Source organism: Schistocerca cancellata, chromosome 2, assembly GCF_023864275.1.
Source record: "Schistocerca cancellata isolate TAMUIC-IGC-003103 chromosome 2, iqSchCanc2.1, whole genome shotgun sequence".
NCBI lineage: Eukaryota > Metazoa > Arthropoda > Insecta > Orthoptera > Acrididae > Schistocerca > Schistocerca cancellata.
In genome coordinates, this window is record NC_064627.1 from 284,850,753 (window position 1) to 284,864,956 (window position 14,204).

At 44.4% G+C, this 14,204-nt stretch overlaps 1 protein-coding gene across 1 annotated transcript in view; it reads left to right on the forward strand.

Annotated features, from left to right (window-relative positions):
- The window catches only part of LOC126161627 (dehydrogenase/reductase SDR family member 11-like), a 65,954-nt gene that overhangs the window by 23,302 nt on the left and 28,448 nt on the right, over positions 1-14,204 (forward strand). The window contains exon 2 of the mRNA XM_049917586.1: positions 10,004-10,166. Coding sequence (XP_049773543.1) covers positions 10,004-10,166 — 163 coding nt within the window. The remainder of the gene's footprint in view (positions 1-10,003; positions 10,167-14,204) is intronic.

Here is a 14,204-nt window from a genome sequence, read left to right on the forward strand (position 1 = left end):
TTATTACGCTTATTGCCGTGATGAAGAAAGTACTGTGCTGTAACGTATTGTTGTGCCACGGAAAAGGCTGTCTTATTGTAGCTATACCACAAAAGTTACTACTAAAACATGTTTTACTTTCCAGAATAATTCAGAAAAACTGTGCAGATATAAAACAGAAACACCGCAAAAGCAACATTGTAAATTGTCACTCATTAGTAGTGTCGTGATAAAATTGTGTAGCTGTCACATAAACTAACCACTGTGTCATCTGGTATCTCACAGAAAGTACTTTAAATCCAGAATGTATTTTCAAGTTATCCAAAATGTTGCATTAAAATCTCATTAGCAGTACTGGTAAATGTTCTAAGTATGTGAGCCTTATAGTCGTTATGTAATCGTGCAACTAACAAGCAAGAATGTACAAATAACAACACTATGTCGTCTGTTCACTATAACAATGCATTTGTAATTGCTGTTGAAATAAGTTCTCTTGGTTCTTGACTGGATATTTAACTTCAAACATTGTTGCATGTTAACAGATTCTAAGTCTGACAAAGCATACTAGTAATGTAAAGTGAAAAGTTATATGGCAAAGACAAAGTTAAAAAGCAGATTATCTCTCAATAAACGGTTTTACATGTGAAATATGTGTGCAATCTTTACTCTTCCTAGTGCGCAGAGGTTCAACTTGAACGCAATTATCATGTGGTATACATCGGTAAGGAATGCTAAAATTTTTCTCAAGGTTAGCGTCTATGTTATTTTTCTCTGAGCCAGCCAGCGAACATGGCTGCCTGCAGTGCAGGTCATTGTATATCTCTTTGTTGGCGCGCGTCGTTATTGGGATTTGGAGACCTAACTTCTACAAATTCACTTTGTCGAGAGGGACCAGCCGTGTATGAATCCCGCCAGTTCTGATGAAATTCAGGTCTGTCATTACGATCATATCGTCTGTCGTCATGTCGGTAGTTCCTATAGTTTCTTTCTTGTCGGTTAAGTGGTGGAGAATTTCTCCCTGAATTATCACTGCACGGTGGACCGTTGCGTCTGAAGTTATTCTGTCTCCCGTGATAATAATTATTTTGGTTCCCATATTGTCTGTTTCTCTGATTGTCTCTGTAATATTTATTACTACGGAAATACGATCTTTCTCTGAAACTATTATTCTGCCAATGGTTGTAATAAGGGTGGTGTCTGTTTTGGTCACGATTTACGTTGTAAGAATAGCCTCGTCGTGTCCAGTTATTATTTCTTTCATCGCGGAATTGTGACGGATGTGACCTGTAATTGTTGTGTTCCTGTTTTCGCGTTCCGCGATTGTCAGTGTCAATTTCCAATTCTTGTAACAGTCTCTGAAAAGGTTCAATGTCATCTTTGCAACGTCCTGCCAAAATAATATGCCGTAAATGTTCAGGTAGTTTGATTAAGCAAACACGGATGAGTTCTGAGGGGCTGTATGGGTTTGACAGGTACTGATTTTTGTGCAACAGGTCTTCAAAATATTTCACAAGACTGGAAAATTCAGATTGTTTGAAATGTTTCATCATTATGATGCTATGTTTTACTCGGTCTTGTGTAGCTTGAGACCAATACGCTGAGAGGAAGGCATGATAAAATTCTCCTTCACTGTGGCAATCGTGAATGACCGATCGCATTCTTACAGCTGGTTCATTCTCTAAATAGCCACACATAAATTCTAATCTGTGCTCTAATGACCAGTTGGGACGAAAACAATGAGAGAATTCATGGAGCCACGCTTGTGGATGAATGTCGTTCCCAGAATTCTTAAATGTTTTGAATTTACGTGTAGTAATGGACAGCTTACAGTCAAAATCATCGTGTCAGCGAGTAGCATATCGGTCATTGTTACGTCGTGTCGGCGGTTCCATCTCAAAATTCGGTGCACCTTGCCAATTTCTTTCATAATTTCCGAAATGCCCTGTGTTATTATTTTGTGGCTTTTCCATATTTCTAAGTCCCTCTTCCCGTGTTGGAGTGCGAGTATCCTCTGAAATATGTAATTTTTTTATTACTTGTGCCAACTGATCTTGTACTTCCCTGATTTCTCTTTTGTGTTGCGTATTAATTTGATTCTGATTTTGTTTGAATTTCTTAATTTGTTCATACTCTTCTGTGTCAGTGATGGCTACAGGTCTTGTGTCATTCAGATCATCATCTACCTTTGCAGATAAGTTAGTGAACTGATCCGAAAGTTCGGCTACTTTCTCCGATAGTGAACTTATTTCCTCAGTGTGTTTTTCTGAACCAAGTTTCAGAGTGTCCATTTGTGTTGAAATCGTATCTACTGTGTTCTTTAAGTTTTCCTGAGTGTTTGCAAGTTGCGTAACCGAATCTGTAGATGCAACTGAGTCAATTTTAGCTTGCAAGGTCTCATGATTTTCATGAACAATAGTTTGCAGTTCTTTTATGGCTGCTTCGTGATTCTGTAATGCATTTTCATGCCGCGAAAAAATTGGTTGAAAATGCTCACAAATTTGTGTTTTTACGTCATTAGAGACTTTTTGACATTTCGATTCGATTTTATGTAACTCAGTAGTTAAATATTCACGTGTTTGTTCAAGCGTGGTGTCTAACTTCCGAAGATTTTGTTCCATCGTGTCTAACTTTTGAAGATTTTGTTCCATTGTGTCTAACTTTTGAAGCTTTTGTCCCATTTGTTGCATTAATTGTAATAACAATGCACTGGTGTCTGAAACATGTTCCTCAGTGCTATTCGGCAATGCATTTGAACCGGCAATATTCGCATTTTGAAAAGCAGAAAATGTGTCTTGACTTATTTGAGAAAACGGTGAGGACGCAAAACATGAATTTACAGTATTTGCAAGTTTGTGCCCTGTCATTTCGGATTCCTGAGGCGAGCTGTTGCCGACCGATCGATCGATAATGCTTCCCTGTTGACTATTTGTTTCGCTGTCTACGCCATTATTTGCAGCCCGCTCCATTTCCCTATTCACAATTACCAAATTACTACTTTGAACATTAGTTAATTCATTACTCGGCGGCGCTGACACACTGCTTTCGTCTTCACTGTCATTTCTCAGTTTACTTTGGAGCCTAGTATTACGGTTTTCACACGCCATTATTGTCACAATATTTCACACAATAACACAGAAAAGCACAATTTGAAGAGCAAAAATAAGAGAACACATTAACGTAGCACTGAAAATAATATCTCGTTAATTGCAAGCGCAACTGCGAAATACTTGGTGCAAATCTACATGCATGCCACAACTGTTTTACTGTACAACAAAGAAAGACTGAAACTACAAAGGAGATTCTCTCTACAATTACGCGCTAGCAATAAACAAAAGCTACACTAATTACACAAACTACAAGAAAAAGTCAGAAGATTCCAGTGAAGTATCCTCGGGTAAGGGTCGACATGAAACGTCCCCTTAGAAAAATTATACATGACTGTGCTTAAACTGACACACAGTATTTTTAGCGCAACGCAATCTGACTTTCAAAAATCCCTACAAAATAATGGCCCTGACTAACATTAACCTATACCTTTCACAAATCACTTACCTCACCAAAAATCTTCGTTACTCGAACTACTGCAATACAACGAGCGCCACTACTGCCAGCTAAACAAAAGATTCAAGCTACTGAAGACACAACTACTGATAGGCATAGTTAGCAAATGAAAGATTTTGATAGAGAACAAACATTGTATTTACCTTAATAGTCATATATATGTAGCAGTTCATGACATCCATTCTTACAAATATCAAAACTCCGCCATTTCTCTCCCCACATCCACCACTGCTGTCGGCTCACCACCAACTCCGCAACGCTACGCGCTGTTAACATCCAGCTGCCCAACACTACAATGGCAGACAACAATGCAAACTAGCCACAGACTACACACAGCACAGCTAGTGATTTTCATACAGAGCGCTACGTGGCGTTACCAATAAGAAAACATAAACAGCCTACTTACACTTGCAGCTCCGCTCTTACATCTCTCGCCCGTCTCAGTTGCTCCCCTGTTGTCCTTCCACAGTAGCCCTGCACAGAACGCCTTCCTCTCCGGCCAAGGCTTCACGCGGCTCGAGCGTGGCGATCTCTGGCTGACTGGGTGACAGGAAGACTCATCGCAACGGACGGAAATGCAGCCTGTCGTAACTCACGGCACACTTGTAATAAACGACACATCCATTTCGTATATTCCAAACAAGTTCTACATTTAAAAAAATTATTCTCTGCTGCTATGAATACCAAGAACGAAGTGTTTGGATTAAAAAGAGCGTAACACAGGGATGTAGTCTTTCGCCCCTACCGCTCGACCTATACATCAAAGAAGCAATAAATGGTTCAAATGGCTCTGAGCACTATGGGACTTAACATCTGTGGTCATCAGTCCCCTAGAACTTAGAACTACTTAAACCTAACTAACCTAAGGACATCACACACATCCATGCCCGAGGCAGGATTCGAACCTGCGACCGTAGGAGTCGCGCGGTTTCGGACTGAGCGCCTAGAACCGCGAGACCACCGCGGCCGGCGAAGAAGCAATAATAGAAGTAAGAGATAGGTTCAGGAGTGGAATTAAAATTCATAGTGAAAGGATATCAGTGATATGATTCGCTGATGACTTTGCTATCCTCAGTGAAAGCGTAGAAGAATTACATGATATGCTGAATGGAGCCGGGCGGAGTGGCCGTGCGGTTCTAGGCGCTACAGTCTGGAACCGAGCGACCGCTACGGTCGCAGGTTCGAATCCTGCCTCGGGCATGGATGTGTGTGATGTCCTTAGGTTAGTTAGGTTTAATTAGTTCTAAGTTCTAGGCGACTGATGACCTCAGAAGTTAAGTCGCATAGTGCTCACAGCCATTTTCCTGAATGGAATGAAACGTCTAATGAATGTAGATTATGGACTGAGAGTAAATCGAAGAAAGACGAAAGTAATGAGGAGTAGTAGAATTGAGAATAGCGAGAAACTTAACGTCAGAATTGATGGTCAGGAAGTAAGTGAAGTTAAGGAATTCTTCTACCTAGTCATGACCGACAGAGCATGCACGACATAAAAAGCATACTAGCACTGGTAAAAAGGGCTTTTCTGGCCAAGAGTAGCCTACTAGTGTCAAACATAGAGCTTAATTTGAGGAAGAAGCACAGCACTGTATGCTACAAAAACATGGACTGTGAGAAAAACGGAACAAAAGAGAATCTAAGGATTTGAGATGAAGCGCTACAGACGAGTGCAGAAAATTAGGTTGACTGATAAGGTAAAGAACGGGGAGGTTTTGTGCAGAATACCTCAAAATATGCTCCTGTGAGTTAGCACTTTCTTCAGCCGTCCCCTTCAATTACACTAAAGTACAAATGCATTAGCTGGCATATGCAGGATATTTCGCTATGACGATGTGCAGGAATCAGTGACCCTCTATGCAGCTGCGAGCACAAAGAACTGTCCTGTCGTTGGACAATCCCACCATAATAACATCTCGTAATACTGTCAAAAACGCATTGGCGATGTGCGCTCTAGCTTTTCCCTCCCTGAAATAACTTTCTTCTCCTCAGTTATTAGATCTCTGAGGAAAGGATGCAATATATTGTTCGCGTACCTACCAGAACTAGGCGGAAAAAATTGTTGCAATAATTTATATTACACTAATTGCTGACCACAGTCAGATTTCTACATAATATAAATCCTTTGCGTGTAACTAATGAGGATTTTCAAAACTGCAAGTTCGCTTGGACCAGTGCTGTTTAAAACATGCCGTCTGTAAATAATCCAGTAGAAAGCGTCGGATGCTCTTTAAGACTGTTTTCAGGTGATGGGGTTATCTATAACAAAATACACTCCTGGAAATTGAAATAAGAACACCGTGAATTCATTGTCCCAGGAAGGGGAAACTTTATTGACACATTCCTGGGGTCAGATACATCACATGATCACACTGACAGAACCACAGGCACATAGACACAGACAACAGAGCATGCACAATGTCGGCACTAGTACAGTGTATATCCACCTTTCGCAGCAATGCAGGCTGCTATTCTCCCATGGAGACGATCGTAGAGATGCTGGATGTAGTCCTGTGGAACGGCTTGCCATGCCATTTCCACCTGGCGCCTCAGTTGGACCAGCGTTCGTGCTGGACGTGCAGACCGCGTGAGTCGACGCATCATCCCGTCCCAAACATGCTCAATGGGGGACAGATCCCTAGATCTTGCTGGCCAGGGTAGTTGACTTACACCTTCTAGAGCACGTTGGGTGGCACGGGATACATGCGGACGTGCATTGTCCTGTTGGAACAGCAAGTTCCCTTGCCGGTCTAGGAATGGTAGAACGATGGGTTCGATGACGGTTTGGATGTACCGTGCACTATTCAGTGTCCCCTCGACGATCACCAGTGGTGTACGGCCAGTGTAGGAGATCGCTCCCCACAGCATGATGCCGGGTGTTGGCCCTGTGTGCCTCGGTCGTATGCAGTCCTGATTGTGGCGCTCACCTGCACGGCGCCAAACACGCATACGACCATCATTGGCACCAAGGCAGAAGCGACTCTCATCGCTGAAGACGACACGTCTCCATTCGTCCCTCCATTCACGCCTGTCGCGACACCACTGGAGGCGGGCTGCACGATGTTGGGGCGTGAGCGGAAGACGGCCTAACGGTGTGCGGGACCGTAGCCCAGCTTCATGGAGACGGTTGCGAATGGTCCTCGCCGATACCCCAGGAGCAACAGTGTCCCTAATTTGCTGGGAAGTGGCGGTGCGGTCCCCTACGGCACTACGTAGGATCCTACGGTCTTGGCGTGCATCCGTGCGTCGCTGCGGTCCGGTCCCAGGTCGACGGGCACGTGCACCTTCCGCCGACCACTGGCGACAACATCGATGTACTGTGGAGACCTCACGCCCCACGTGTTGAGCAATTCGGCGGTACGTCCACCCGGCCTCCCGCATGCCCACTATACGCCCTCGCTCAAAGTCCGTCAACTGCACATACGGTTCACGTCCACGCCGTCGCGGCATGCTACCAGTGTTAAAGACTGCGATGGAGCTCCGTATGCCACGGCAAACTGGCTGACACTGACGGCGGCGGTGCACAAATGTTGCGCAGCTAGCGCCATTCGACGGCCAACACCGCGGTTCCTGGTGTGTCCGCTGTGCCGTGCGTGTGATCATTGCTTGTACAGCCCTCTCGCAGTGTCCGGAGCAAGTATGGTGGGTCTGACACACCGGTGTCAATGTGTTCTTTTTTCCATTTCCAGGAGTGTAGCAACGCCAGAAGGCAGTAGCGATATGTAGAATGACGTTCACAGGAGAGCCTGATCAGTGGCTCAGGCTCCAACAGTTGACCCTGAACGTAAATAAATGTAACATGTTGCTCATACATAGGACAAGAAAGCCACTACAGTACAACTACACTATTCGTGAGAAACTGCTGGAGACGGTATCCAGAGGGACGTTTAGTGGAATGGTCGCATAAAACAATTGGAAGGAAAAGCGGGTGTCAGGCTGATATTCATCGGAAGAATCTTACGGAAATGTAGCTCATCCACGAAGGAAGTCCCTCATAATGCACTTCTTTGACCGATACTTGAGTGTTGTTCATCAATATAGGGTGTAACACCCCACCCGTCACTTATCTGGTTTTGGCGCGTGTTCACCCCAGCTAATTGACTAACAGATTAACAGAGAGTGCAAAACTGCCGCAATATCAGATAACGCAAAGAAAGTAATAAGGCCCTATGACTCTTGATTGAACTGCGGTGGCAGTGTTGACATTAATTCATTCAGAATTGATCACTTTTAATTAAAAAGGGGTGCACATTGACGTTATATGCAGCTATTGAACACCAGATCCAAATGTTGAACATAAAATTTATTAAGAAAGTGACTTGGGATTTCAACTACTTGACTGAAAACAGATGCAGTCGATTATCACAAATTTATTTTAACTCACGACCTTCAATCATCACATTACATGACTCTCCTACCAGGCAATGATAATAAATTGCGTTTGCATGGAGTAAAGCTCGATAACTCAAGAGTAATTCCTATCGACTGACCCAGGCATAATGCGAAGTGCGAGAAGAATTCTACGCTACATGGCCCATGAAACCCTTGTGGAAACTTTGCCGATGTGATCCAACAAATTAATCAGTGGCCGGAGTGGGCGCAAGATCACCGAATACAGTGTGGTGGAACGGCATCGTTGTGTGGACGTCGGCCGACCTCGTGGTGCTGCAAGGCTGCGCTCGTCTATTCACTCCTAGCTATCTTGCTCAGTATGTTGCTGAACCAAAACTTTCTATCTCCAAGCTCAATCCTTGCATTTGCTAAGTCCTAAACTATAGAGATGCTCACTCTTTCTCAGGCAAGCTGAGTAAAGAACGCCACGTCCGCACTCTAGGCAAGCTGGGAATGGAAGACCTCTACCGAGACTTCTGCCAGTCCGCTCTTCACCTCGGTTTCCCCTCCAGCAAAATCACTTATGCCAATTGTAGCACAAGTTGCGTTAATTATGTGTCGCTTCCCAGCCCTGACCAATGCCTGCTCTGGGAAGTGAACAAATTCCCACAAAATTTCCCTTCCTCTCAACTTCTTCTATTTAGCTCCCCCCAGGCCACCCATCAAGGTTAGCGTCTGCACAAACACCAAGTTTTCCGGAATTCTGACTCCCAGGAGAGTACTTCAAATTCCTTGGTTCTACGTTCCCACCAGAGGCCGGTGTATTTCATGCTGTCGCATGACTTCAGGCTCTGCGGACCGTGAATTCAACGTGAAGTTGCTATAGTCACGAACACGCATATTTTGACCTCTGTTGACCGCTCCACCGTAGCTTGCACGGCTTTGTCGCATGTTTCACAGAAAACTGGACGACGGACATTTATCAACAGGCGTATAAGTTCTCCGTCTGTTTCTCGGTACACCAGCATGGAGCCGGGGTCAACAACCCACTCACTGTCACCCATCTTAAGGCGGCTGGAGGCCGTGCACCGTTACCGCTTTCTCAGAGCTTGAGCCGCCCTAAGCTGCCTATTGTCGCTTCCCTTAGCCACTCCACTGGCCGACCACGGTCAAATACTTCCCTGGGGTGAACTAGCGTCCAGTAAAGCGACTCGTTTCCACAAAGTTTTCATGTTTTGTGAATTACTTTAAAACCATCACCTGACATTAATTATTCCAATACATCCAAATGTACCCTCTACAAGATGCATTGTGCCTTGTCAGTCATTTTGTTGAGCCCTACTGTTCGCTCAACATGAGTTAGGTGATCTTTAATGACTTCATGTAAGGGGCATAGTCCTTGCCATCTTACAAGGGTCCTGACCAGGTAGGAACTGATAGAAGAGAGAGAGAGAGAGACGCAACCAAGAGCTGCCCGTTTCGTCAAGGGATCGTTTAGTCAGTGCCAGAGCGTAACCTGAAAAAAACTCGATTGGGAGACGTTACAAGAGACGCGTTGCGCATCATGGATAGGTTTACAATTGAAACTTCGAGAAAGCGCTTTCTGAGAAGAGTCTGACAGCATATACACCTCGCGTGATGACCACGGCGAGAAAATTAGAGAAATTAGAGCCAATACAGAGGCGTACCGACAACCATTTTTCCCTCAGGCCATTCGCTCTAGCAGTATGTGACTTGGTGAATGGACGCTCTACCGTTGCTTTGTTTAGTTTCTGTTTGAATTCGTGAATAGCGGTGTTTGTAGTAGAGGCCACTGTATGTCGAGTTACACAGCGCAACAATTTTTCCTTTCCTCTTTCCAAGGCCGCTCCTATGTCGTCTACTTCTAGCACAGTTAAAACCGGTACGCCACCCGCCACAGTGTCCGCACAGAGGGCCCAAGAGGCAGGCAGCGACCGCAGGCTGCCCACAGTGGTTTGATTCCCACACAACAGAGGACCAGCGCTTGCGCCATGCACGAAACAACATGGCTAACATTCTGCGGTAGAGCAACATATCAGGGTCGCGTTTCTTATTGCTGTTGACATTGTTGTCTTATGAAGCATTTAAAAGCGTTCTTTGTGTTTTCCCTTAGGCTCTTGAAGTGAAGGGATCGCCAGGAAAACTGTACGCTCTTCAGGGAGACGTGGGGAAAGTAGAAAGCATCCTCTCAGCTTTCAAATGGATAAGGGAGAATCTCAATGGAGTCGACATCCTGGTCAACAGCGCCGGTGCCGACTACGAGACTGATTTTATATGTATGTATGGAAATATTTCACATTTTAATGAATTTACGTTTGAAGTGATGTGTAAATGATCAAAAATGTGAAAAATGCATTATCAAACTTCTTGGCATGTTAAAACTGTTTACCAGACCAAGACTCGAAGTTGGGACCTTTGCCTTTCATGGGCAAGTGCTCTACAAACTGAACTGCCAAAGCGCGACCTCCGAAACAGGAATCCATTTTGGGTAGCTCAACTGGGAGGGCACTTGCTCTCGAAAGCCGAAGGTCCCGAGTTCGACTCTCGGTCCGGCACACAGTTTTAATCCACCAGGAAGTTTCATATCGGCGCAGACACCGCTGCGGAGTGAAAATTCATTCTGAATGCATTATCAGCTACAGTAAAAATTTACTAATATTGCAGCTTATCTATACATTTTAATATCGACAAAGAAGTACGATACACGTCAAGACAAGGAGACGAATCAGACGTGTGTCGCCACTGCGAACAGAATTAACGCCTACTGGTCCGGCACTCTGGCCAGGTTGGGTGCAGCCTCAAGGTCTCTCGTCCACACTCGTATGGTAAATGGTAGGTTGGCTTCCTGAGCTGTTATTCCACAGAAACACAATAAATGCTTAACACAATTTGTACGATTCACAGGACGATCTCCTCTATTGTGGTGTGTGACAATTGTGGTGAAAATGACATTCAGATCTCTATTTAACCTAAAAATGACTGGTGAGTTACAAATTATGAATTGGAGATTGCGCCTCCTCAGTGATACCTAACGAAAGTAGCACAAAGGCCAAATAAAAAAAGGACTTAAAAATACGCTGGTTTCAGAAGAATTAATAATTGCAGCACATACAGTGTTTTATCATATTTGTTAAAAAGAAATAGTAGAGTTAACGGCTTTATAAAAAACGTTTCCCAAAGTCAAACCATGACCAGCTTTGAACATCACTGTATAGATTTATTCTCATGTAGTAACAAAATTGTGTTTTCGTCTTTACATATTCCATCGAGAATCAACATAATTGAGTGTTTTGGTGGATGCATTTTGGTGAGGCGATTGCACACTCTAACCTTGTATACCAGTAACACAACCAGTTTGTAGTTGCAACACTTCTTTATTGATTACACACACACACACACACATGAATTCATCAGCAGTAATAATCAATTAACAGCATTTGCATATCAAGGCCCTATCCACAATTTGTATTTACAATATTAACCGTCACACTTGTAACAACGACCCCTTTACGTGCCGGTAACAACAACCAGAATAATAGATGAAATAGATAATCAAATGTTTACAATGTCGGCTATCGCCTTTCTCACTCAGTTTTACACTTACTGAAAAGGTAAAATTAATTTGATGCTATCTGACCTGAAGGGTACTATTAATTGTTCTGTTTACACTTAGCATTCTACTACACTCAACGTCCGGAAGATTCTAGACCTTATGCAAGTTTAAGACAAAACGTCAATTTGATGAACATGTGATGAACGCGAGCAAACGTTAATCTATTACGATTTCACAAACACACGATCCAAAGGGTGAACTTATACTCAACTTTGGGCAGTAGGTAATCTTCTGCCTAAATCAATCCTCTCGTTGAATGGAATAGAGAAATCGCGCTTTAACGGGGTCCGGACGGCCATGAGTTCAAATCCTGAGATTTCCGTCGCGAGGCTAGATTTGCTCGCGTCGACCACTATACACGTTTCTGAAAACAGGAAAACATGAGCGGCAGACACACTATAGTATATACAAGTTACGCAAATATATATACAGAAAAGCAATACCTTAATATAAACATATTACAAGTTAACCAATGAACAGAATTAAGGAGCTTAGTTTTCTTTGATAAAAAAAAAAGAAAAAAAGAAATTGTCTAGATACTACGTGAAGAGATGTGTCAGTCCACACCCAGTGACTTAAGGTCCACCTCACAAGACAATCTGTCTTTGCTGAATGGCTGACACCACATAAATTAAACGTGCAGTACCTAACGTGACAATCAACCTTGAGATAGGTACTTGAAATATCAATAGAAAACTAATGTCACTTCAATAGGTCTCTAATGCAATAAGCACGGCCCCTATGGCCACAGACCAAAATACACACGGCCTCTATCCGACCATAAAACACAATGTGACCTATACTTATCATGGCCACTTGCGTTCCATACACACAAGAAATTATTAAGAAACAGCAACTACCACTAATTCGTAAAACCAGAAAATTCTAAATCTATAACTAAATTACGAAATGACGTTCAAGTGAACCAGCTACGCCGGCCGGGGTGGCCGTGCGGTTCTAGGCGCTTCAGTCTGGAACCGCGAGACCGCGACGGTCGCAGGTTCGAATCCTGCCTCGGGCATTGATGTGTGTGATGTTCTTAGGTTAGTTAGGTTTAAGTAGTTCTAAGTTCTAGGTGACTGATGACCACAGATGTTAAGTCCCATAGTGCTCAGAGCCATTTTAACCATTGTTTGAACCAGCTATCTTCAGCGTGCCACTAAGCACCAAATCCAAACTTATAAATGCGAGGCGCTATTTCTAGCCACTTTAGTAACATAATTTCATGGCCGTTCCAGAACATAACTCACCTAGCCACCACTGTAGAGAATGTTTTGCTGGCCACTAGCACGAGCAACTGCAACAGTCAACAGTCCTTGGCTCTGAGAACTATGGGACTTAACTTCTAAGGTCATCAGTCCTTTAGAACTTAGAACTACTTAAACCTAACTAACCTAAAGACATCAGACACATCCATTCCCGAGGCAGGATTCGAACCTGCGACCGCAGCGGTCGCTCGGTTCCAGACTGTAGCGCTTAGAACCGCTCGGCCAACACGGACGGCCAACAGTCCTTAAGAACACAATAATATTCACTATATATAAAAGGAGAACCCCACCACGAAAGCTTGGCGATTAACTTTTTCTTCTTCATGTGAAATTCTCAAGCCATCCATCCGCATAGCTCTCGAGGTATTAGCAAATCCTGGTCGCCACTGGCCAGCCGTGTCAATACAACTTTAACACTTTCCGGCAGCGGCCCATGCTTCTTCGTTGCTCCAACTCAAGTGGTCCTCACGGCATATAGCCATTCCACGTGACGTCGTGTCGCCAACTCCCCACAACGACAACATCGTAAGCACGTCACGTTACAGACTTACTCAAATCATGCGCGGACCCATGCTCCTCGACTTGCGCACGCGCGCCACCATAAAAATCCTGCCTCAAAGACGCAAAGAGAACAAGGCACATGGACAACGATCAAAGATGGAAGTAAGAAACGATATCGCCTGGCGCCAGAAACCCACCGGATCAATCTCCCCCCCACATAGATAACCGGGGGGGGGGGGGGAGGGAGGGTTTGTTATGAACCGCGGCAGACTATGGGGTACCCCGCCGGTTCCCGAGTTTAACCTGACTGAGATGCACCCTGGAATTACGGCCAGACGAGAGATCCTTGACTACAAGGTTGACTGGACTAAGGATTTTCAGTACCCGGCACGGGCCCCCGAATCGTAGCATAAGCTTGCCTTTTGGACCAAACCTGGTACCGCCAGCAACATCCCTGACGAACACGAGATCCCCGACCTTACCCTGAAAGGGGCGCCTACCTTTGTTATACCGAGTGGCTCTGCGCCGGTGGACCAGATCGATATTATTTTTAGCCCATTTCCAATTTTCCCGCAAAGTCGCCGGAGTAACCTGGCATGGAAGAAGGTCGTTAATGTCCCATAAATTGGAGAGTGGCGAGTTCGGGACATAAGCAAACATTAAACAGCTAGGCGCAGTGCCCGCGGACTCATGCCTGGCAGAGTTGAAGGCTTGGCTCAGCCAGGGTAAGGTAGCATCCCAACACGTCTGTGTTCGTGAATGATAAATGCAGAGAGTGGCCTTGAAATTCCGATTGACACCCTCGGCGGAGGATGACGTCAGATAATAGGGAGTAGTTGTGATGTGTTTGATCCCATTAGCAAGGCAAAACCCTTTGAACACCTTAAATAAGAAGGTGGGAGCATTGTTGGAGGCCCAAACCAGGAGATGAT